Source organism: Lipophrys pholis (genome assembly GCF_963383615.2).
Source record: "Lipophrys pholis genome assembly, chromosome: 10".
In the NCBI taxonomy this organism is placed as follows: Eukaryota; Metazoa; Chordata; class Actinopteri; order Blenniiformes; family Blenniidae; genus Lipophrys; species Lipophrys pholis.
In genome coordinates this window covers 29,039,242-29,062,185 of record NC_137640.1, presented here as the reverse complement: position 1 = coordinate 29,062,185, position 22,944 = coordinate 29,039,242, and the positions used below count along the sequence as shown (strand labels likewise).

General features: G+C 41.7%; 1 protein-coding gene across 2 annotated transcripts; it reads right to left on the bottom strand.

Annotated features, from left to right (window-relative positions):
- Nucleotides 1-5,547: 5,547 nt before the first annotated feature.
- LOC308115727 (protein sel-1 homolog 3) lies at nt 5,548-22,783 on the bottom strand. 2 transcript variants are annotated; one of them, XM_080473425.1, is made up of 24 exons: nt 22,661-22,783; nt 21,254-21,779; nt 21,006-21,132; nt 20,380-20,501; nt 20,083-20,198; nt 19,760-19,809; nt 19,500-19,623; nt 17,008-17,149; nt 16,692-16,838; nt 16,399-16,598; nt 16,132-16,311; nt 12,415-12,540; nt 12,113-12,253; nt 11,950-12,012; nt 11,657-11,833; nt 11,427-11,554; nt 10,984-11,067; nt 10,796-10,877; nt 9,530-9,605; nt 9,317-9,438; nt 9,012-9,133; nt 7,696-7,810; nt 7,389-7,452; nt 5,548-7,195 (listed from the first exon to the last, which is right to left on the bottom strand). In XM_080473425.1, the coding sequence occupies exons 1-24, from the start codon at nt 22,754-22,756 to the stop codon at nt 6,963-6,965; spliced, it is 3,363 nt and encodes a 1,120-aa protein (XP_080329551.1). In that variant the 5' UTR covers nt 22,757-22,783; the 3' UTR covers nt 5,548-6,962. The 2 variants fall into 2 exon arrangements, with proteins under 2 accessions (XP_080329551.1, XP_080329552.1); XM_080473426.1 differs by lacking the exons at nt 20,083-20,198; nt 20,380-20,501; nt 21,006-21,132; nt 21,254-21,779 and having other exon boundaries at nt 22,661-22,749.
- Nucleotides 22,784-22,944: the final 161 nt, after the last annotated feature.

Sequence of the window (22,944 nt, the reverse complement as noted above, 5' to 3'; positions counted from 1 at the left end):
GATGCACCGATACTGATACCAGTCTTGAGTATCGAGTCCGATACTACATGGTGCACTCATACTCGTAAAAGATCCCCGAAACAACCCGGAGAGTATTACGTGACTTCATGCGTCAGCGACGTCAGCAGCAGGCAGACAAGAGGGCAGGAGCAATGTCAGCGGTTTGTAAATACTTTAATATTAATGACAATGACAAAAGTAAGAGAGACAGTAAATTCTGTTGTGTTAGGAGAAAGCTCGTTCTTACAACACCAGCAACGGAATTAGCAGAGACATTTGGAGCCGCACAGTTTGCTCGACATCGATCATCACTTTGACTGCTCAGCATGTATCTCCGAGCCGTGCTACATGCTACATGCTACATGCTAAAGAGTTTTGGGGTTCACACACCAGAGATGCTCCATGTTAAAGATGATTAAAATCTGACTGATGCACTCATTAACAGTGATCTTGGTCCCTCGATGTACAGTCTACAGTAAACAGTGTGTAGATAGATGCTGCGCTCTGCGTACTGTATGACTGTACGACTATACAACTGTACAACTATACAACTGTACAACTATACAACTGTACGACTATACAACTGTACGACTTTACAACTGTACGACTTTACAACTGTACGACTATACAACTGTACGACTTTACAACTGTACGACTTTACAACTGTACGACTATACAACTGTACAACTATACAACTGTACGGCTGTTGGAGGCGATGTAACACTGACGCAGAGCTGTGCAGAGGTGGTTTGCAGCGACACATAACCTTCGAAGCTAGTTTGATTATGTAGTATAAATGAACTTTTATGGCATTTAATAAGTACTCCTATTGGTACTCGGTATCGGCAAGTAGCTAAATGTTAGTATTCATATTTATCAGTGCATCCCTGGTTTGTGTAACTATGGCGGGTTTTTTTCTTGCTGTACTTACACTGGTGACAATGATGGTGGAAACATTATACAGGATACAGGATCTGACAAAGCTGTGTGAGGTACCTGAGGCAGTATCCTGTGGTCCAAAACCCAGTCCTGGTATGAAATTGTGATGAAAATGATTACTCCTTTGTTTCCTGTAGTGCTCTTTCAGTTGTATTATTTTTTGTTGCATCATCTTGTGTTGCAGAAGACTTTTTTTTTTTTTAAGTGTTTCTGAAGGACTTGTAATAATCAGAAAGAGTTAGAGAGGAGGAGAAGGAACATTTAATCCTATGTATGCAGAGGACAGCCCTGTCTGAAAAAGAAAATACCACAAATGATGATAAAGCCCAAAGAATTTTTTTCTACTTTACACTTATAAAGTTAAACTTGTTTTTTTGTTTGTTGTTGTCTTCACAGCACCATTAGTATTATAACCCTAACCCTTAGGATTATTTCTTAATGAAAATAGTATAATCCACTTTGAATAGTGGCTAAATCCAGATACAAGCTGAATGTATGCATTAGTCTAATTCGTGGTCATTCCTGGATGATGGATGACATGTCTCATCTTTTCTTTACAACTTTAGTCATGACATGTAAGACCTGACCTGAGGTCATGTTGCCTCATAGAGCCATGTTGGCTGGGTGGAGGATGATAGCACCACAACTTTGGGAGATAAAAGATTACGGGAGTCGTTGTGTAGGTGTACAATCTGGAATTGTGTGTCGACTTTGTGCACCCTTGATTGAACACAAAGACTCGACTTAAAATAAACTTACATGAGAGTTGCCATTTTTCTTTCTGGTTAATGAAAACAAAAACAATGTTTTAGTCAACAAAGTGACACAAAGTGCTTCATTGCTTTTAATAACTCTGCTTTGAGATCACAAACAGGTCACAAAACAGCACCTGAACCAGTAAGGTGGTCACTATTGTTCTCTCAAGCCCTTTGGGCTTTTTTAACTGTTTCATCCAGTATGGAGTCTACTTGACGATTAAGTAACTAATGAGCATTAAGGAGGGATTTCAAGTCAAACCAAAGGTTTTACCACAGTGTTTTGTATGAATTTCAAAAGCCTCTGGGATGATTCTAGTCAAAGAGGAGCTTCTCTGCCCTCGTCACCAAACCAAACCTCACAAAGAATCTGAAGCTCTTCCCACCAAAACATATTCAAAACAACACATCGCCAACAACACCATAAACATTTCACTGGTACAAACGTCAAACTGTCCCTCATTTAATCTGCAAACAACTGGATGTTCACGCTGCGAATGATTCAAATAAAAGCAATGCAAATTGTCCTCAATGTGGACAGAATCTCACCGCAGTGTTCGGGTTACTCTGACAAAGACAAGCTTACTATTAGCAGTGTGGGTGGTGACATGTCTTTCCCTGGAGGCTGCCCGTACCAGTGCAGACACTCAGACGCACTTAGCCTGAGAACAGTGCACCCGGACTGCATGTGCTGAGAACATTCAGTATTTTTTATTAGCTCATGGCACATTTAGGCTAAGTGCTGCTCTGACCTTGAGTCATTAAAGACCCTGTGCTTGTGTCATTTTAAATTGTTGATAATATAACAGCTCATTCTGCAGGGCACTCAACAACCCTGATAACATTCCTGAATTATTTCACACTGTGCTAACATTGATTTACTCAATTGCTGCATTTACACACACTGGAAATGTCCAGCAGCAGCTCATAAGTTGTAATGACGCCCCCTGATCAGCCATGGGAAATGGTGAGATTACCTGGAACTTCAAGTCCACGGGCTTGTCAGCAAATGTGCATCTCTACATCAAAATCTGTAATTACAGTCAGGAACATCTGAAAACAACTGCACAGATAGAAGCTATTCTCTGAGATGATTAGACTCACAATCACAGAGATAGAATGTGATCAGAGGAACTTTAGTGTGAGATAGAAGGAACTGATTTGGCCAATACTGACTGTCAAAGCGTGAAGAATAACTTGAAATGTTTTTATAGTGTGTCAATTGAATCAGTGCAAACTTCCCACTTCCCAAGAAGATCCCCCACAAGTGGGTCTGATGTCACTCAACATGGCAACAGTGGTGAAAGTTAAGAGAAATACTTGCAAAAACGATGTATTTTCACCTTTTGTTTACGTGTACACATGGGTATACAACGCTCCACGCTCCCTTCAGTGAAGTTTTATGGCGAGTGTGAGATGTGTTAACAACTGAAAACAAGCTTCATCTCTTCCCCCTCTTGGTGGATGCTTGTGATGATAAGCTTGCTTGTCTCTTTTCTAGATCTTAAACAGCAGCAATAAAGCAGCACTGCTATTGTCATGCTGACACTGTAAACTCAAAGTGACATTTTATCAAATGTGAGTTTCTACTTTTTACAGCTTCATGGATGCAAACTCCAAATAACAAGGAGGTCCTTTGTTGTCATGGAAACCTTTGGCTTGATGATGCAACGGCCAAGTTGCTCTACAGATTATTAAACACATTAAACCAGGATAAAGAATTTCAGAATTTTCATTCAAAATATACACACAGGCTAAATGTGAATCCCACCCCTTCGTGTTGTGGCTCTTGCTACCCTGCAATGCTTCTGTCCTAATAACTATAGCCACAGGGGGGCATCAGGTCAGGCCGTTGCAGCTTTGAGCCCATTCTATTTCCCCCCTGTAGAAAAACACTGAACTCCAAGGAGCTTAAAACTGTGGATGAGCACATTACATGACACCTTACCATTGGTGTGTGAACAGATGAATGAGCCTGCGTGTGTAAATGTGATTTTAGACTGCTGAAAGGAAAACAACAACACTATAAACAAAGGCCATTTATCTAATATATTACATTGTGATTCCAGTGGGTGCAGTTGGGTTCTACAACCCCAAATAGACTCAATTCATTTACACATTCAAATAAGCAAAAGATTAAAAGTGGTACAAATACAAACGTATAAATAAATCTTGCGATTACAACCTGAGTGGATATGAGGTGCAGAATCACCGATGACTGGGTTAATAAAGACAAACTACACTCAAACACACCTGTGGTGTTTATGCAACAAACATTTGAAGGAAAGTTATGGCATAAGAATGTTTTGATAGATTTCCAATAGTATCATATAATGAATATATTGTTAGTCTTTTTATTGGGTTAAGAGGAGAGGGTGGGTGGGGGTGGGGTGGGTAGGGGGGTGGGGGGTGGGGAATTCACCAGGTCATTAGATACAGATGTTGTCAAAGTCCAGTTGAGGCTGCAAAGGCATATGTGCTATTTTTAGTGATGTTGCAACTGATAAATTCGAGCAAACTGCTTTCCTTATTACAATATGTTTTAGTTTATAGAGAGCTACACTTAAACAGGTTGTCAACAGCTCTTTGCATCACTTCAACCAATAAAATCTGTAATTACAGTTGTGGAATATTATCAGTGGCAACATTGTACAATGAACACATGTTGGCTTCAGACCACAAGACTTTGAAACATCTACAGTACTTGTCAAATATTTGTTTTGTTTTTGTTTCCCCCGGGCAAGAATGTCCGTTGGGAATAATGGAAAAACTCCTGAGGGTTCAGGAAGAGTTTATTTCAATATAATGAACAATTTGTGTGAGAGCCTAACGTCAATGCATCGGGAATTGATGAACAATATTGGTTGGGCAGGAAGCACAGCTCACAAGCTGAGCACTCAAAGCAAGGATAGTGTTTGTGTGCTCAAATTAATTAACAATTGATAAATTCAAGCTGTCTCTTCATATACTACAAAGCTTCAACCTCCAGATGCTTCAATGTGACAAACCTTAGTCAACACAAAAATATCAAAATTAAGGAATTAAAAGTAATAAAGGTAACGCGTGTAATCCAGGCCGACTTTAGTAATTTGTGATACTGAGTCACAACTACAGTGTCGCATCAAACTGTGACTTGAATATCAATACGAATGGAACACCAGTGTGGTCAGTAAATCAATTTATTCTTTCCAAGGAATGATAAGAGTGATGTCAATGAGTAACAGCGTAGGGTGAAAGAGCAGACAGAGGAGTCATGAGCACGAATTACATGAAAGACACAAAACTTTGTCGAAACTCTCCCTGAAACTGCTGCTTTGGTACAATCAGTCCCTGTGCTGACATATCTGACTGTTACAGACAGATCTTGGCAACTGTGAGTGGCCATGAACTTCAAGCACAAGGGACCTAATGAGTTTAGTGTCCTCTGACTTCTCTCATCTAGCACCATCATGAGGCCGAAACGGTTTAATGATATCACCACATGCCGGGATGAAACCAGGAGAGACCTAGGTACATTTCTACATGGTGGAAATATGTTTGAAAAAATAAATCTATAGTTAGCACGAGTGACATTAACATTAAACTCCAGGCACTCACGGCAGGGCGACTGAAAATATTTTCAAACAGTAGCAATGAACAGACTTTAACGTCCCTCTTCACTATGTTTTGTCCTCTTGGTATTAAAAAGAAGAGGAGTGAGTGACGTAGATGAAGGCCTTATTCCTGCACGAGGGGAAACAGCACATCTCCAGGGCACATAACCTAAGACTTTAGTTTTACCACTCACATTCAAGCCATCGTAGTCCAGAATTAAATATATTAATACTTGAGGAATATATGTCCTTTTTAAGGATTTTTATAACATTACTTTGTTTTTGTTTGTTTTTTTTGTTTTTTTGGGTGGGTGGGGGGGGTGTATTACTCATTTGAGGCTTTTTTTTAATGTCTGGAGGCGGTGTATGTCTGGAGGGGGTGTTTCAGTGATTGAAACTAATTATCGCTCATTGTGTGAGACAACGCAGACTCTTTTCACTTTATTTCATTTAGCTGTTTTGCTTTTAACATCACCCCGATGGCCGTGGTGAGCGGCACAAAACAGTTTCACAAGTGATGAATGAAACAAAACCGATGAGTGATCGCTGAAGTACATGAAATAAATGCTTTGGTTTTTTTAGAATCTGGTCTCATTTAATGTGGAGAAAGATGGCAGAGAAGGAGGATCATTAGTTCTTCCTGCTTTACACACAGACATCACTCTGAACTGAAGCAGCTCCACACGGAGCTGTTTACACTGTGAAACTCCTTATTTAACTAATGACAGCTCTGCCAGACAGCAGCTATAAACTGCACATCATCACAACAGTCACTCAGACCTGTAAATAACTGTTAAGATCTGAGCAACAGTGCCTACTCCTTGGATTTGCCACAGGAACAAAATCTATCACAGGATACTGCCCGTTGTGTTGTTTTCATGAACAACAGCGCCACAGAGAAGCATCAGCATTTAACTCATAACCCGACACAGACTCCAAAGGTGTGTTGAAGTCCCACACATTTCCAAAGCAAGTCCCTTTTTCCCCAGACAATCTCTCTCTCCTCAGCGATGCGTACAGCTGATAATGTGTTATCACTAGTTCCTGCCTGGCAAAAGGCTGAATCAATACCATCTGAAATTCCTTTGTTCTGGCCTCAGACGCGGCCGGACGCTTGAGTGCTCTACATGCTGCTGTTGCATGTCTCATCTTCACAGTGATGGTTATCTTTGACATGTCACTGATAGGATCAGGGACAAGCCTTTAATAGATGACTCATTAGACCAGAGCTGGGGCAACATCTCTCAGAGGATCCCTCACTAAAGCTGACTCTTTTATTATAGAAATGCACAACCATCCCTGATGTGTATTTACTGGACTATCATAAAAAGAAGTTTCACTCCCAGACCGCGGTACTGAATCCCCAAGATCAAGGCAAGCAGGTAGCTGAACTCAGCTTTAATTAAATTAACTCCCTTATAAGTATTTTATCTGCTGCAGCCAGAACAATGGAAGAATGTTTAGTGAAGCAGCATTGGCTCAGATGAAGGTGTATGCTCACATCCTGACCAGCAGCTCTCACTTTCCCCACTTAGCAACTGAGTCACAAGGTTTCAAAACACAAATGTGTCACACCAGCTGTTGTGTAGCTCATCCTATAAATGCACGCTCTCACACTAGGGAGTGTCTAGAGCTTTTTCTGTGGCTATTGGATCACTGTGCTGGAGGCTTGATGTCATAAGACATGATAGAAGACTGTGGTCCAGAAAGCAAAGAAGCACAGGCCAGACAGAGTCACCACCAAGTCGCAGGTCCGCCGGAGCCACCGCTGGCCATTCAGAGTGGTAAGCCACAGATTCCCCGCCACTCTGGAGGGTCTTCCCATGAAGCCATCTTGCTCCCTATTCAAGTTGACACCATCATGGCGGAGAGTCCTCGCTCTGTGTGCAATCCCGTGGCCTCTGTGTTCTGTGGTCATTTGGAAATGAAGAAGATGAAAGATGCTACAGCTTGCTTGTTTGGCAGATGTTATGCTTCCATTAATGATTTCTTGATAAAACCTTCGAAGGTGCAGACTGTGGACAGATTTGTGGGGAAATTGCACCATCGTGTGGTAAACACATGTGAATGGGTGCAGCGGTGAACAACACAAATTACTCACCCAGGCAGCTCTGCACAGGCACAACGACAATAATGACAAAGATGGAGAGAAGGGATGCATATGCCTATAGAGAAATAAGAAGAATGATTTGAATAAATCATGACATTTTCTTTCTGAAAATAGCAGTACATAATGGCTTTAATGTCTTATTCATAACAGAAAGCCAATTTGCATTTCCTCATACTTCAATAATTAAAGGCAGATCAAATTATCAAAAGAAGGATAATATACAGTGGGATTACCGACTCCAGGGTGTTTGATTTCTTCCCGTGCTACATACTGAATGAGTTGATTGCTTTATGCCTACCAAGAGGAGCTGTGCACTGTTCTGGGTCACTCTCCTCCAGGCTTTTCCCATCTGGAGTCCGAGCAGAGCTACAGAACAGGGACTGACTCGCTCTACGTCCTCGATCTCCACACATCTTCAGGGGAAAGAACAGTACAACTGTGTTACCCATTCCATTAGAGCTTATACTTACAATAACAATAAAGACAACACTGAAACGATGTAAACAAGACAAACAAAGCAAATCAACACAGACGTGCTTAACAATTATAACTATTCATCTCTTTCAATTGAGTCGTTTCTAAAAGTAGATTAAATATGATTCAACTTAGGACATGTTGTTGTGACAGCGTTTGTGAGTGACGTGTGTGTGTTGTGTGTTTTTCCCTAAATCGAGGGAGTTGGATCTTTGTTAACAGTAGAATCTTTGTTTGACTAAAGACAGACAACACAATGGTGTGGCTCAATATGCCATCGTGTGACTCATTGTAGTATTAAAGGATAGGACGACAGGGTTTTTAGCCTAAAGTATTATCAGTGAACAGACGTGTTTGCGGTGGCTCTTATGATCAGTTTAGTTTCTCAAACAAAATGATATTTACATTTTGACCCTTTGAACAAATGTAGCCTTCACTGATTTTTTTCTTGTTCTTGCAGTTCATTCTGATTTTCTGTAGCAACGCTCAATACGGGAAGAAAAACATACGAATGATGTGACCTGACCCACTCTGCCGGTCACTGGCTAAGAGTAAATATTGTGTTTGTTGCTTTGGTTTTGGGAAAAAATAAGTGATGATTGGTTAATGTTGAGGTAAGACAGTCAGGATGAGGCAGCCAGAGATAAAGAAGGTATGTCACAAGGCTACCATAGTGAAACTATAATTATAGTCTGGGGGAAAAATACACTGCTAACATTTACAGTCAAACAGTAATTTATGAAAACAGAAGTAAATTGTATCTAATAAGCCATGTAGGACATAAAAAATGTTTTGCAACTGCTCACTTAAATAGGTAACATTATTGGATTGGAAATTAACCTAAATGAGTTTTTATGTTTGTTTTGGATTTTTTTTTTTAAAAAGGAAGCAACATTAAACATTTAACTTTGCACAAATACAGAAAACAGACAGACAGTCTGGTACAGCCAGTGCTGTAAACAACTTGCCAAACAGTATTGTCTTATTGTGTCTCGAATACCTGTAGTAGCAGCAATCCTTCACCATGGTATTCAGATATGGGAAACACGTCACATGCAACATACATTGGAAACCCGCTGCTTTGAACTGATGCGAATGTCATTATTCATTGCTGTGACAAGAGATTATTGTTTAAAGGACCTTTTCAGGATCTTCTCCATCACAGTGTCCTGCTCGTCCCACTGCGACACATTAAACGAGTTGAGGACGCCCAGTGGAAGAATGTGTCCTTGATGTGCCAAAACAACCAAGTTGTACATTCCCTGCGAATGAGTGTGGGAATAAAATCATAACAGTAGGCTGATGGGTTATTCACTGAGAAAGTCTCCAAATAATAACAGCGTATAATGCTGTTTGTTGTTTTTATTGCGGTGGGCCTGAACCCGCGGAAGTTTAATTAAGTTTATCATAGGGTGATGAGATTACAGCCTGAGTAAATCTGTCACCTGGGGGCTGCCTGCTAGAGCGGCTCTGCTATACATTGATATGGTCCGCTCAGCCAAGGATAATGAGTCCTCTTGTGCGCTGGAGGAATAGTAGTAGTAGTGGTCTCCCATTTTCAGCAAAGCTATAAAAGAAGATAAATACTTGCTGTTCAGGGGCCAGATTGACAGGAAGAGGGGGGGGGTTTAAAGCAAAATGAAATGAAAGGAACTCACCGGATGGATGAGGATCATAGTTCAATATAGAGTAGTTATGATATCTCCACTGACAATCATAACTGAGATTCAGTTCCTGTGTTTGGGAGAATGAGTGTACAGTGAGAAGGAGCAGAGCAATGATGAAGTTTACATTATCAACCGCAGATAATTTCCCTCTCGTTTAGTTTCCTGATTTCACTGCGTGACTGGAATCATGTGCTGTTTGTTCATCCGCCACCAACTTTAATTATGACTCAATTGTGCTGAAAATCAAATAAAATCAAATGAAGCAAGATCTGGCTTTTGTGAACGTTGTTGTTGAAAGGAGAATGCTGAATGATGTGAAAGTGCTGTGTTTCCAATTGACGGTCAGTTTGTCATGCTAACTCTGTTGCCAAGATTCAGATAAAAACATGCATGACTTGGATCAAATCACACATTTGCTTTTCAGTTGGACGAGAAGTAAACATTATGAAACATCCGCCGCCTGGCGCTGATGCTCATTGCAGCAGGAATCAACTGAAAGCCAACTTGTGCCTGACAGCAACTTGCTCAGCCTCGGTGTGGAAGGTCTTGTTCTTTCCTTCCAACTGATTCTGGGAAGGTGAAACACAATCACTGAGTAAACAGTGTTAATCAAAGCTGCTGTTGCTGCTCTGCTCATCCACCACCGTGTTGAGAGTTTCATCAAACAACAGGTACTGCTCTGTGCAACAGTAGGTTTTAGTTTGTTTCTTCCCCCACCGTCAGCAGCAGCTCTGTGAGCAGACACAAGTTTACTGGAATATATTGTCTTAATGGACAGTCCCGATGTCCACATGTCTTTTTGTCTCCATCCTCCCTGTGTTCGCCTCTGCTCGATTCAAACCCCCGTCTGCGTCTTGTGAGAACTAAAATGACTTCATATCATTTATATTCTGATCCACGGGTGTAATCCACCTTTGCTGTGATCCGTTCACTGTCGGTACGGTGAAAAGTCAGCCTTGCATGAAAATAAACTGCCTGAGCAGAAGGATGCATCGTGCAGCCAACTGACCTGGATTTCTCATAAAAGCTAGCATTAGCACTTTCCGGGTGGCTAACATCCTGTATTTTCAACTGAAAAATTAATGTTTGAAATCGTTCATGTAAACTTTGTTGTTTGTACAGCGAGGAGGAGGTTTGTGTTGTATTTACATTTCTGTATGCATGCCGTTTGCCTTTCTTTGAACATGTACAGAAAAAGCCTGTTATCTAATCAACAGACGAAAAGGGGTTAATATTGGGCAGGGCCCATATGTTTACCTCACAAAGGTGTGCAATGTTGCTCTGGGCCAAACCCAAACCAGTTTCAGCTGCCAAAATATATTTCACAAACGCATCCTGCCTGTTGGCGAGACAATAAAACAAATAGCAGCGGAGACGAACAGTATAGGGAGCAGAGAATGAATAAATGAGGACAATTGTGAAATAATTGAAATGAATGTCCCTACCAAGAGCCCTGGAGGTAGGCCTGCAGAGCCTCTCTGATCATAAATCCAAGGTGTCCATTCTGTTCGCAGACCTTTTTTAGGATTCTGCAAAGAGGGCAGAGGACAGCTGATGAATTATGGAATATAATTTACTCCACCTAAACGAAAAATATTTTAGCATGATCCAAAAATAGTTTCAGATTTGTTGAGGTCATTCTAAAAAAAGCCCCATGCAGGAGGAGCTTCTTTAAATTCATAAGATACGAGAGGGAACATTGGTAAGCAGAATCTCTCAGTGCCAGGCAATAATGCGGTGACAGTGCCTCTTATTTTTAGATATGCAAATACCGAGCTCTGACCTTGAATTAGCCACTGTCATTGAAATTAGATGCCAGTGAGCTGCAGGCTACAGTGCAACAGCCCATAACAAAGCTTTCTTCACCAAGCTAATGAAAGCCTCTTACATCACAGCCCTCTCCACATCCTGAGACACCCCTTCCAGGCTTCCTGTTGAAAGGTACCACGCAGCCTCTACTGATGCAGCGACGTGACCATACCGGGATGCGTTCAGAAAGAGCTTGAAGGCAGCACTCTGTGGTGGAAGATATTTAAAAAAGAGGTTTACCTTTATCAGCCTGTTGATCACACTTGGACAGAGACACAGTTACATTTTGACAAGGAGTTCAAATTGAACCTCATTGGCCACCGGGTTTCCAGAGATGTTCCCATTCAGGTGGTAAAGTCCCAGGTTGAACAGTGCGTCGCCACTCCCATTCAAAGCAGCTCTCTCAAAGTATTTCACTGCATTTTTGTGGTCGTTAAGAACGGTCCCATAGTACCAGCCCAAACCATTCAGGGCGTTAACTGAGCCCTAAAGCAAGGAAACAGACACTGCTATTCATTGTGGATTCACAGACTGTGAACACACAAACACACACACACACACACACACACAGCACAAACAACAATTGATTCCTACATTCTCACCATTTCTGCAGCTTTTTTAAGCAGCCGAAAACCTCGAGTGAGGTTTCTTTTAACTCCCTTGCCCTGAAAGAATCGACATCAATCAGTGAATCAATAACTGTCAAAACACAGACACCACATCAACTTTGATTGTAAAACAACAGTACCCATAGTCTCACACAACCTGCATCAGGAGAATGGAGTAGTCGTACATCACTGTAGGATCTCTCATTTGCATCGCACTCCTCTCCAGCCACTTCACTGCTCTTGCCAAGTCTTTGGGGATTCCATTTTGTCCCCAGTAAAGCATTGTCCCAATGCGTTTCTAAAGTTAATAGAGTTTACATGAGCCACTTCTGGACACTGAATCAGCTATTGACCTCTAAGTGGAAACTAAAGAAGCACTTTCAGATGTGCAAACATGCAGCCATTTTTTGTGCAGTGCAATTTCTCAAAAGTCCCAGCAGTTCTAAACACCACACGTACCTGAGCCTCTACGTCGCCTCTCTCTGCTTGGTATTTCAGGTACTGAAAGACATCGCTCGTCTCATCCTGTCTCATCCGCTCTAAATCCTCTTTATTCTCTATGTGGAGATATTCAGGTAGGTATTGCTTTAAGAAAAAAAAACAAGCATTATTAGAACATCGTAGAGCATATTAGTACTTGATTACAGTTAGTAGTTACTTCCCAGAAAGTTGTGATGTATTTTACTAATTGCAGAAAATGAACTGGTCACTTGGTAAGGCAACTAACGTTGCTGCATTACTTTGGCCTTCCTCCCTGAGGACTGTATTATTGTAGTGTGGCTGTGACACATTAGCTGAGCTGACAGCTTTGTGTGGGTCAATCTAAAGACTGACTCACAGCTGGAGTTACATCAGTTAATTGGAGGAAGATGTTCTCTCATCTGGATGTCTCTTGAAAGAAACTGATGTAAGAACTAATAACAGCAAGAAAAAGAAGCGACAAAAGAGCTGAGATAAACTGCCAACATGCAAGAAGCAGAAGACGGCTCCTATAGTCTGCAAACCGCTGGTGTGAAGATGACGAGGATAGGCAGGCCTCTCTGGTGGCTCTTTGAGGCTGATGTGACTGAAGCTACTTCAGCAGAATGGACCAAAAAAGTCTAATAAATGGCTTTAATATCTGACTAAAGCAGAGCTGTCACCTCGCACAAGATGAGTAAAACACATGATTAACATTAAACTCATGCTGCACACGAGGAGACTCACACCAAGCAGGAAGTTTTGGTTGAAAGCTGGACATGCAGCATTTTCAATATCAACATCATCCTTTTCAATTGCAGACCCATAAGAGATAATTGACTTCCAGTTATTGTAACCACATTTATAGAAAACTAAAGTTTTAAATATTTGGGTTTTACTTTCCACTATATACTATTGCATTACATCTGGTTACCTGTTGTTTTATGACATGACAATCCTCAAACCCTAATCTCAGGATTAATGAGACACTCGTCCTTTTTCACCAGCAAACAGGAGTTTAGTAATAAAGTAGCCATGAGCAAGACAGAGACAGACAGTAGCTGTTTTCATGCACCACAACACTAACTGCTTACAATGATGTCATTACTAACAGAGTTACACTTACTGAAGATTTAATGAGCTTGTTACCTGTTATGAGTGCAATACTGCTAAATGTCTTGTTACTCACAGTATGTTATCCAGCACAATATTAGAATCTACCACAAAACAAGTGAGAGTACTATTTACTCTGTGGTAACATTTACTGTCACAGTTGTTGAAATACAGCCAGAGGCTACATGTCAACTTTGTTTATTTGTTTGGCTACTCATGCGGACTTATATGAAGAATTGATCACTAGATGTCCCTGGATGACAACATAATGCTGCTGCAGTACTAAAGAAAAACCTCCATTACTTCCACGTTTAACTGATAGCACAAGCTAAGAAAAAGCCAGACAGCAGAATTTAAACTAAAAACTAAAAAATATATACAGTACAAAGTGGAAACAAAGCAGCTGAAAGAACATCTGGGAAACTTGTGATTGATTGGAAAAAAAGCAGAAACATTTTTACTGTGATGAAATACAAGAAATGCAAAGTATGCGATTTATATATGTTGTTTGCTGGGTTTTTTCCACTCCGTGATGTACTTTTCAACAGATAACAATTTGTGCTTAGAGGTGATTTATTTTGCTGTAGAATATATGGTATTTAGTCATCTAAACTGAATGGTAAACAGTTGTCCTCAAGTTATAAATATATTATTTTCTTCAAACAGAACATTTCATTCCTGGACCTAGAATACTCATAAGGGTGCATAACTGTTACTTTTTCCATCCACCACACGACCCACCATTGTCACTCCAGCTATTACTACTGGACAAGCACTATTCCTAATGAATCAGATGAATATATGTATGACTGTTTCTCATTCCTCAGTTTCTAAGGGAAATGTGTGCTTTTCCAGTTGCTAAATGTTCCGCTGGGCTGCCCAGCTTGTTGCCTGCTGTGTTTGGCAGGTAATCTGCAGCAGATATTTAGAGATGCTTTTTGGCTACAGAAAGAAAACATGTGATGTGGCTAAAATGAAAAGTAGAGAATAAACAATACAGCTGTGGGTTGGCCCATCAAATGATGAGCTGAAATCTGCTTTAATGCTTGTGAAGAGGAGGGGGAGCCGCAGATTTGTCTTTAGCCTTTTTAAATATTCATGGCTCAATATGCAATCAAACTTTAAAACAGAAGTTTAAAAGAGAGATGAATGAAATAAAAGAATAAAAGAAACTCCACAGGTGCTATTCAACTCATCTCATCAACAATACTGTGTGGGTGTGATGTGTTGTGATATGATCAGACAACACAAACAATGCCACAACAGTATTCAATTCTGATGATCATGGTGATGACGGGGACATGGCATCAAACTCAGAAAACACTGACAGACAACAAACTAGATAACAGGACTTTGTTGCCTTCAATCATGATTGGATTTGGTTGGATTGTTGTTCTGCCATCTTCACGTACTGAGAAAGCCTTGGAGTCGGTCAAATCATCATAAAAGATTTGACTACAACTGTGTGTTCCGTGCTTTGGCTCTCTTTATTCAAGCCGTTGCAGACAGTGGGGGCTTTTCATGTTTCCATGCACCTGTGTTCATTAGACGCAGCGGATTTAAATACTAAGAGAATAAACAGGAAATCAGTCAGAAGTAGCCTTTTCTCATCAGCGGCTCCTTATCTGGAGTGCTCTTGCTCTATTCATCAGGACTGATTCCCATTTTCAAATGAAGATTTTAGAGGCGTCTATCCTTCCTGTAATACAGATTCCACTGATCCAGCCAACATTCTATTGATCTAATAGTGAAAACAGTATGTTTTGTTATGTTGCTATCATACACCCGTATGGTTGTACAGTCTATATCCACATTTTGACAAATTTTACAAATTTTAAATTGTGTATTTACATGCACACACCTTTTCTGAAAATCCAATGTACATTTCCTGTGAGCATCTTATGTCACTTCTTGGTTTCAAATGAGAAGATCAAGATCACACTCGCCCTCAGAGCCCTTGGCCCTCCAGGACTCTCCTCATCTGCCTATTTGTAAATATATGCATAAATCTGAGTCTGCAACCTGTTAAATGTTCTCACACATCTGAAGGATATGACTGTAGGCAGCGCTTTCTTTGCACAATGATCGATGGGCTCTTCAGGTTGACATGAGGTTAAGAAGGTGAGAAGAGCTGCAGCTTTGAGACTGAGAGAGTGGATGAGGAGACGGCGCTGACGAGCTGGATCGTTTAACCCATAGATCGTTGTTTACTGACTGGACAACAAAGTACTTTTGTACTTTTAAGGAGCCCCAGGAGTGTCATTATAGTCTTTTATGTTTGTGGCTTTCTGACTGAAAGCATATTTACAGCATTTCCTTTTTCTTGAGTTTTGTTTTGCATTGTGCTGCATCTCCTGGAGGAATTTCTGATGCTTTTTCAAGCAAAGATTTCTATCAGTTATTTTCTATAATGAAGCTCAGCTAATACATTTAATGAAGAAAAAAATCAATTACAATTACTTCTGAATGAATTAACGCCACACTTGTTTCTGTTATTTAGACCACTTAAAATACGGAAGAAAAAAACGACAACCTAGTATGAGTAAAATGAGTCCGGCACTGCAGTACAATGCAAAAAGAACATTGGGTGACATTTAAACATACCTCACTGTCATGTATCCTCAAAGCATCTAAGCTGGTCTGTGAACCAACATTGGAATAATAGCTATAAGCCAAGTCCAGGTCTTCAGGAAACCCATCAATGCCTTGTGTGTGTTTGTACCCAATGTGCATTAAGGCCAAACGATCATCACTCGCAGCACCAATCAAACTGTAGACATGAGCCTGAAACACATGAATGGGATCCCTATTATTAAATAAGGTAGTTTACATGTGATAAAAAGTGCCTAAAACACAAGGTATCGCCTCTACCTGCTGCTGATTGACTGGACGTCCCAGACCGGAGAGGTGGATGGTCGCCAACAACAAAGAGGCTCTATGATTCCCAAAGCAGGAGGACACTTGTAATAAACTCACTGGTTTGGAAGTAATGGTCAGTCTATCCACAGAAAACAGTCCAGCAACTGCCAGCTCAAACAACAATCTCCCGAGGTGCTTTATACCAAACGAGCCTACCAAAAACAGAAAAACCCATGACTTGATTTACTAATCTGCTAATATAGTACCTGATTTCAGACAGAGAGAAAAGAAAAATCCTCCCACACCAGTTTCAATTATATCTTCTTTAGTTTGTAAGACACGATAAAGAGTGCTGAATTGATGTTGCACTTTCCAGGTCCATGTTTGTGTGCAGGTTTTCTTTCTGTCTTTGAGTTGACCCCACCGTCCGGAGAAACCAGTGGTACAAACACCTGAAAATAAAATAGAAAACGAACATGTCAACAGAATTCTTCCCTCACTCAGTGGGTGTACAACTGGGGAATTGGCACTATTGATATGAGGTCCATTATTATACAAGGCTTCTCCCTGTAGAATGGTTTTAGCACTGCCTTTATAAGACTTGTCAGAATAATATCTCACCTTTGTTGTTTGTTGACAGCGAGTGATTCTCACCAGCAACTTCTTCACAAAAAGCTTCTGTGAAAGCTTTTATTTCCTCACACTCCTGATGAGTCTTTTCCAGTTCGTGTAATGTTGACTTGGGATGAAGTGGATTTTCTGTCTGTACAATAAATTAGGCAGAAGTTTAGCTTCAAACACTAATAAAGCCAAAGTGGCCTGATTATCAAAGTAGGTGAGAAAGCAACAATTATGGGGGAATCGTACACATGCCTGTTTCTGTATTTGTAAGTAAAACTACATTGTATTACAGGTCTGTTAAGGTCACTGAAGCTCCTCATGTTTCCAGAACATAAGGAGCTGCGTCAACCTCTGATGATTATTGATTAACCTGGTTACAAGTACTGAATGACACGTCTCTGCAACATTGCGTGGCAGTCGGGGACAGTGCCTCTGGGGTGGCAGACCGGGGTGGTGGTCCCTCTTTATAAGAAGGGGGATCGGAGGGTGTGTTCCAACTACAGGGGGATCACACTCCTCAGCCTCCCTGGGAAAGTTTATTCCAGGGTACTGGAGAGGAGGATCCGGCCGTTAGTCGAACCTCGGATCCAAGAGGAACAATGCGGTTTTCGTCCAGGTCGCGGAACACTGGACCAGCTCTATACTCTCCACCGGGTACTCGAGGGTTCATGGGAGTTCACCCAATCAGTCCACATGTGTTTTGTGGACCTGGAGAAGGCATTCGACCGTGTCCCTCGGGACGTCCTGTGGGGGGTGCTCCGGGAGTATGGAGTCCAGGACCCTTTGCTAAGGGCTGTCCGGTCCCTGAACGCCCGGAGCAGGAGTTTGGTTCACATTGCCGGCAGTAAGTCGGACCTGTTCCCAGTGCATGTTGGCCTCCGGCAGGGCTGTCCTTTGTCACCGGTTCTGTTCATAACTTTTATGGACAGAATTTCTAGGCATAGCCAGGGACCGGAGGGGGTCCGGTTTGGGGACCACAGGATCTCGTCTCTGCTTTTTGCAGACGATGTGGTCCTGGTGGCTTCATCAAACCTGGACCTTCAGCGTGCACTGGCGCGGTTCGCAGCCGAGTGTGACGCAACTGGGATGAGGATCAGCACCTCTAAATCCGAGGCCATGGTTCTCGACCGGAAAAAGGTGGCTTGCCCCCTTCAGGTCAGTGGAGAGCCCTTGTCCCAAGTGGAGGAGTTCAAGTATCTCGGGGTCTTGTTCACGAGTGGGGGGAAGATGGAGCGTGAGATCGACAGGCAGATCGGTGCAGCGTCTGCAGTTATGCGGTCGCTGTATCGGTCCGTCGTGGTGAAGAAGGAGCGAAGCCAAAAGGCGAGGCTCTGGATTTACCAGTCGATCTTCGTTCCTACCCTCACCTATGGTCATGAGCTTTGGGTCATGACCGAAAGAACGAGATCCCGGATACAAGCGGTTGAAATGAGTTTCCTCCATAGGGTGGCTGGGCGCACCCTTAGAGATAGGGTGAGGAGCTCAGTCACCAGGGAGGAGCTCGGAGTAGAGCCGCTGCTCCTCCACATCCAGAGGAGCCAGCTGAGGTGGCTCGGGCATCTGTTTGGGATGCCCCCCGGACGCCTCCCTCGGGAGGTGTTCCGGGCACGTCCCTCCGGTAGGAGGCCTCGGGGCAGACCTAGGACACGCTGGAGAGACTATGTCTTTCGGCCGGCCTGGGAACGCCTTGGGGTCCCACCGGAAGAGCTGGAGGAAGAGTCTGGGGCGAGGGAAGTCTGGGCTTCCTTGCTTAGACTGCTGCCTCCACGACCTGGGCCGGGATAAGTTGAGGACAATGGATGGATGGACAAGTACTGAAGTTACCAATCATCCATCAACAAAAAACTAGAAACAGCAGCAGAATGACTTGTGTTTTCTACTAATGTTGGGGGAAAAAAACCCAAAGCAACATTTGTTGATCTTACAGCGTCTTGTCTAGAATTGTAATTAAACATATGGAAATGCACCATTGTTAGTCTACCTTCATACTAATTTATGCAGACAGTTTTCACTACACTCTGCATCCTGGCACTTGACAAAGAAATGTCACTAATTGTGAAGATAATTGGCAAGTGACATGTGTTGTTCATCCTCTACATAAAATGAAGAAAGCAAACAACTTCCTCCAGTTAAAATGGTTTTCAGTGTAGCTGATGACAGTATACACATAACACAGGAATATTATTTTGGTTATCATTAGATGCTAACATGTGAGCTGTAATGTGAGCAAAAGCCTGATATTATTAACAAGTGTTGTCAATAAGAGCAATATTGAATGAACTGTCACTTGAAGTGCCATGTTACTGCTCAAGTTATACTGAGTTCAGTGGCAAGCCCCTCATCATCATTACTATTGAGGTTAGAGGAAGGAAATGTCAAAGTTATCAAATATGGTCACTTGCTCAATAAAGGGTTAAGAGCAACGCTATAATATAGTAGATGAAAAAAAAACAGACAATATTTGATTGCCTTTAAAAAAAAATAAAAAATACCTCTGCAGTTCCAAAGCGGTAATATTTCATTGGTCCAAAATATCCATGGATGCCTGGTATGTATTTTCCCCCTCCAATCACAAAGTATCCATCAGTGTCGTCATAATGGATACTGTCCTGAAAACTTCAATATGTATTAAAAGTATTTATTACCAGCTTTCACAACCACTGTGCATGTCGTCAGAATTCTTATTTTATGCAGAAACTCAAGTAAGAGGTGCTTTCTGCTTTCCTTATTGTACAGAAAAAGAACATCTTACTTCCATTCATGTCGTTTGGTTTCATCATCCCATGTTGTATCTAACAGCACCTGCAAGTCAGACATAACAGCACATGGGTTCAGAAAACAACCTACTCAGCTGTGAACGACTTCAAATTGCAGTGCACACCGCAATCGCCTGGAGTTCTCCAGGTGGAAAGGACCCATCTTTCAGGATCTTACAGCTGTTGCAAAAAAACAACAACAACAAAAAGAAATGGCACCAAATGCAGCTCAGAACTGGAAGGATGAGCTGTTGCCGTGAGCTCCGTTCTAATTTCAGTTACTCCGCCACCCAAGGGCACACATGCTGGGGTGCGTTACCTTTGAGTGCTGTATGAAACAGTCCAATCTGATCCATTTCCACAGGGGCAAGGCAGCATTGATTAGGAAAGCTTCATCTTGTCCTGTTGTCAAACGTGCCTGAACTATAATATCCCCTAAACAAGACATATGACAATCATATATTTTACCAGGGGAGACTCCAGTCTTTATTAATGCAACAAACAGACTTTTTCACAGTCTGACGAAACACATATCACCAGTGACAATCGTCTCATGGTCCTGTTGTCTAAGTCTCTAAAGTGGCATCAGGTGCACACACAAGCCGCCACGACCCACCTGTGTCAGTGAGCTGTAACAGAATGGAGTCGTACGAATCATTTCCAGTGATGTGATGGATGATCCCGCAGAGCTTTGTGTGACATCGTCTCAGCAGGTAGATCCACACAGATAAGGTGACGCTGAAAAGCCCCGCAATGAGACACGGTTTGACAAAACATTCCTTGAGCCGCTCAAGCTTGAAGTTGAATTTAAAACGCAGAGCTGCCTGCTAAAAATGACTGACCTCGCTGTCTTTCATTGACCGTAAATAAAAAGCTTATATGCTCTGGTGAAGAGGCTTGGTGAAGCTTGTAAAGTCATTTATAAAGACAGTGAAGTAAAACTAAAAGTGGAGTGTGTTCTGACAGACGCCGGTGTTGAAAAAGGAAACAATCATTGACCCGTGGCCCTCCAATCTGCTGATGTCAGCACAAACCACTGGCCTTATATTCTCTTCATCTGAGCCAATTCGTACTCGTGTCCACCTTTATAACATTTAACATCTAAGAAAGTCTGCTCTTGTGGAGTACTTGATACACATTTGGAAACCCTGAAGGAGGCTTTTTCATGCTGTGCGGCTGAACTTCATAGAGAATACAGTCCAGCTATAATGAAGCAACAGAAGTCAGTGAGTGAAGTCAAACCTGGGTTGTGTAACAGCATGCAGGCGTGCTGTCTCAAGGGCTCTGTCAGTGAAAGGCTGGAGCCTGCGGACCACTCCAAAGTGCTCACCAGTGCTTGCCAAAGGGAACTTTAACACATCGATTATGTCTGTGTGCAAGCAGCACAAAGAGAGGCCGTGTTTGCCAACAGCATTTTCTGTTTACCTTGAATGCTTTGGATATGAAGACGAGACGTGAAGAGAAACTGACAAAATGATTAGAGCACTGACCTGAGTCGTGTGCACACTGATGAATCCTGTCGTCGGTCAGCTGCCACATTAGCTGAGCCCACCATGACAAGCACTCAGTGGGAGGTTTGCTTGGCCGCTCGGAGAGCGGCATTATCTGCAACACTTTATAAACCCTCAACATTGAGCGGTGGTATGTGATGAGTTCAGTGCCATTCTTAAAATAGTCCAGAAAGGCACGAACTGTCATATTCTGTATGTCCAAAATGTTCCTGTTGAAAAAATCAAGTTGATATGAAATGGACGGAGGCAATCTGAGCGGCACCTGGTGGACCCTGTTGACTTGGGGCACACTGCTGATCCATTTCCTTCTGAAGACCACTAAATCTGTCTTCTTTAATGCAGACACCACCACCTCCACTCCCAGCCGACATGGCCTGGAGCATTGATACCGCACACGGACCACTGAGCCATCTACCACTTTGTCAGGCACTGAGTCAAACCCTATGAAATTGTCAGGCAGGGCTTCAGCACTCTGGGTTGCAGTGGCTTGCAACTCGCAGTGATTCTGAAAATGAAATGAATTATTATAGTAATGTGTGTGAAAATAAACACATTTTCCAGTCATCTGTTTATTTTTCAAAATACATCAGACTAATGATGCTCTTTGTTAGTGTGAATGATTTCTAGGTTATTTAGTAGGAATTTAAAGGTTTTGATTAGTGGGTGAAGCTTACTGATGCACTTGAAAATACTCACCTTTTTAAAACCTAGACATTCTTTCCCTGATATATCTAACTGCAAAACTCGACTGCTTACAGTTTCAAACAGTTTCATTACATTGATTTTTCAATTCACTTTGTATTTTAGGAGCGCTATTAACTTTTTTCTGCATCACTGAGTGCTTTTACAACATCAAAACACTTTCAATCAGAATGGTTAAGATGTTACCACATAAAAAGAGACAATTCTCTTGTGTATCCATCTATTATGTGTGAAATTAACTCTCAGAGAAAAGAAACCGCTGGTGGAGGGTCCTTCAAAGGGTTACTCCTTGCTTTCATGCTTTGCGTACAGTTCAGAGCCAATATTTCATTACTTACAATTCTGAACACCATCTTCAGTGCACAGGTAACTATACTTATTTGAATCTGAAGGATTTGAAAAAAGCTCGAACTTATAAATTATATTCAAATTCAAATAAATTATATTTAGTCATAAAATATACTAAAATCAACAAAATGTGAATAGTTTTCTCTAAAAGTGATGATCTTTTCAACTGTCACAGTCTTCTGACTTGTAATTGACCACATGGTTATAAAAACATCAACCACAGTGGCTTCGAAGAACACAAACATTTATGTTCCATTTCCTCATTCATTAAAATCAATGGCGCTTTTATATTCAAAAGCTGACATCAGGGCAATAAAGAGTCATAAAGTCACTTACCATGAGAACCGACGCGGTGAAGACACATCCAAAAATGACTGAGTGAAGCACATTCATTTCGAGGTTTGCTTGGCTGAAACTGAAGAAGACAAACATAAAAGCAACACTACTGGCTGTCAGTTTGACACTGGCAGCACACTTCCTGAACAGGTGGCTCCAGTGTGAGAGGACATGTGGAATACCTGATAGTCAGGTGTTACGAGTTGAGCAGTTTGTATGGATTACCTTTAAAGGGCTCGTGTCAGAGCAGGGTTTGGCTGAATTCACCCTGCCGTGCAACAAAA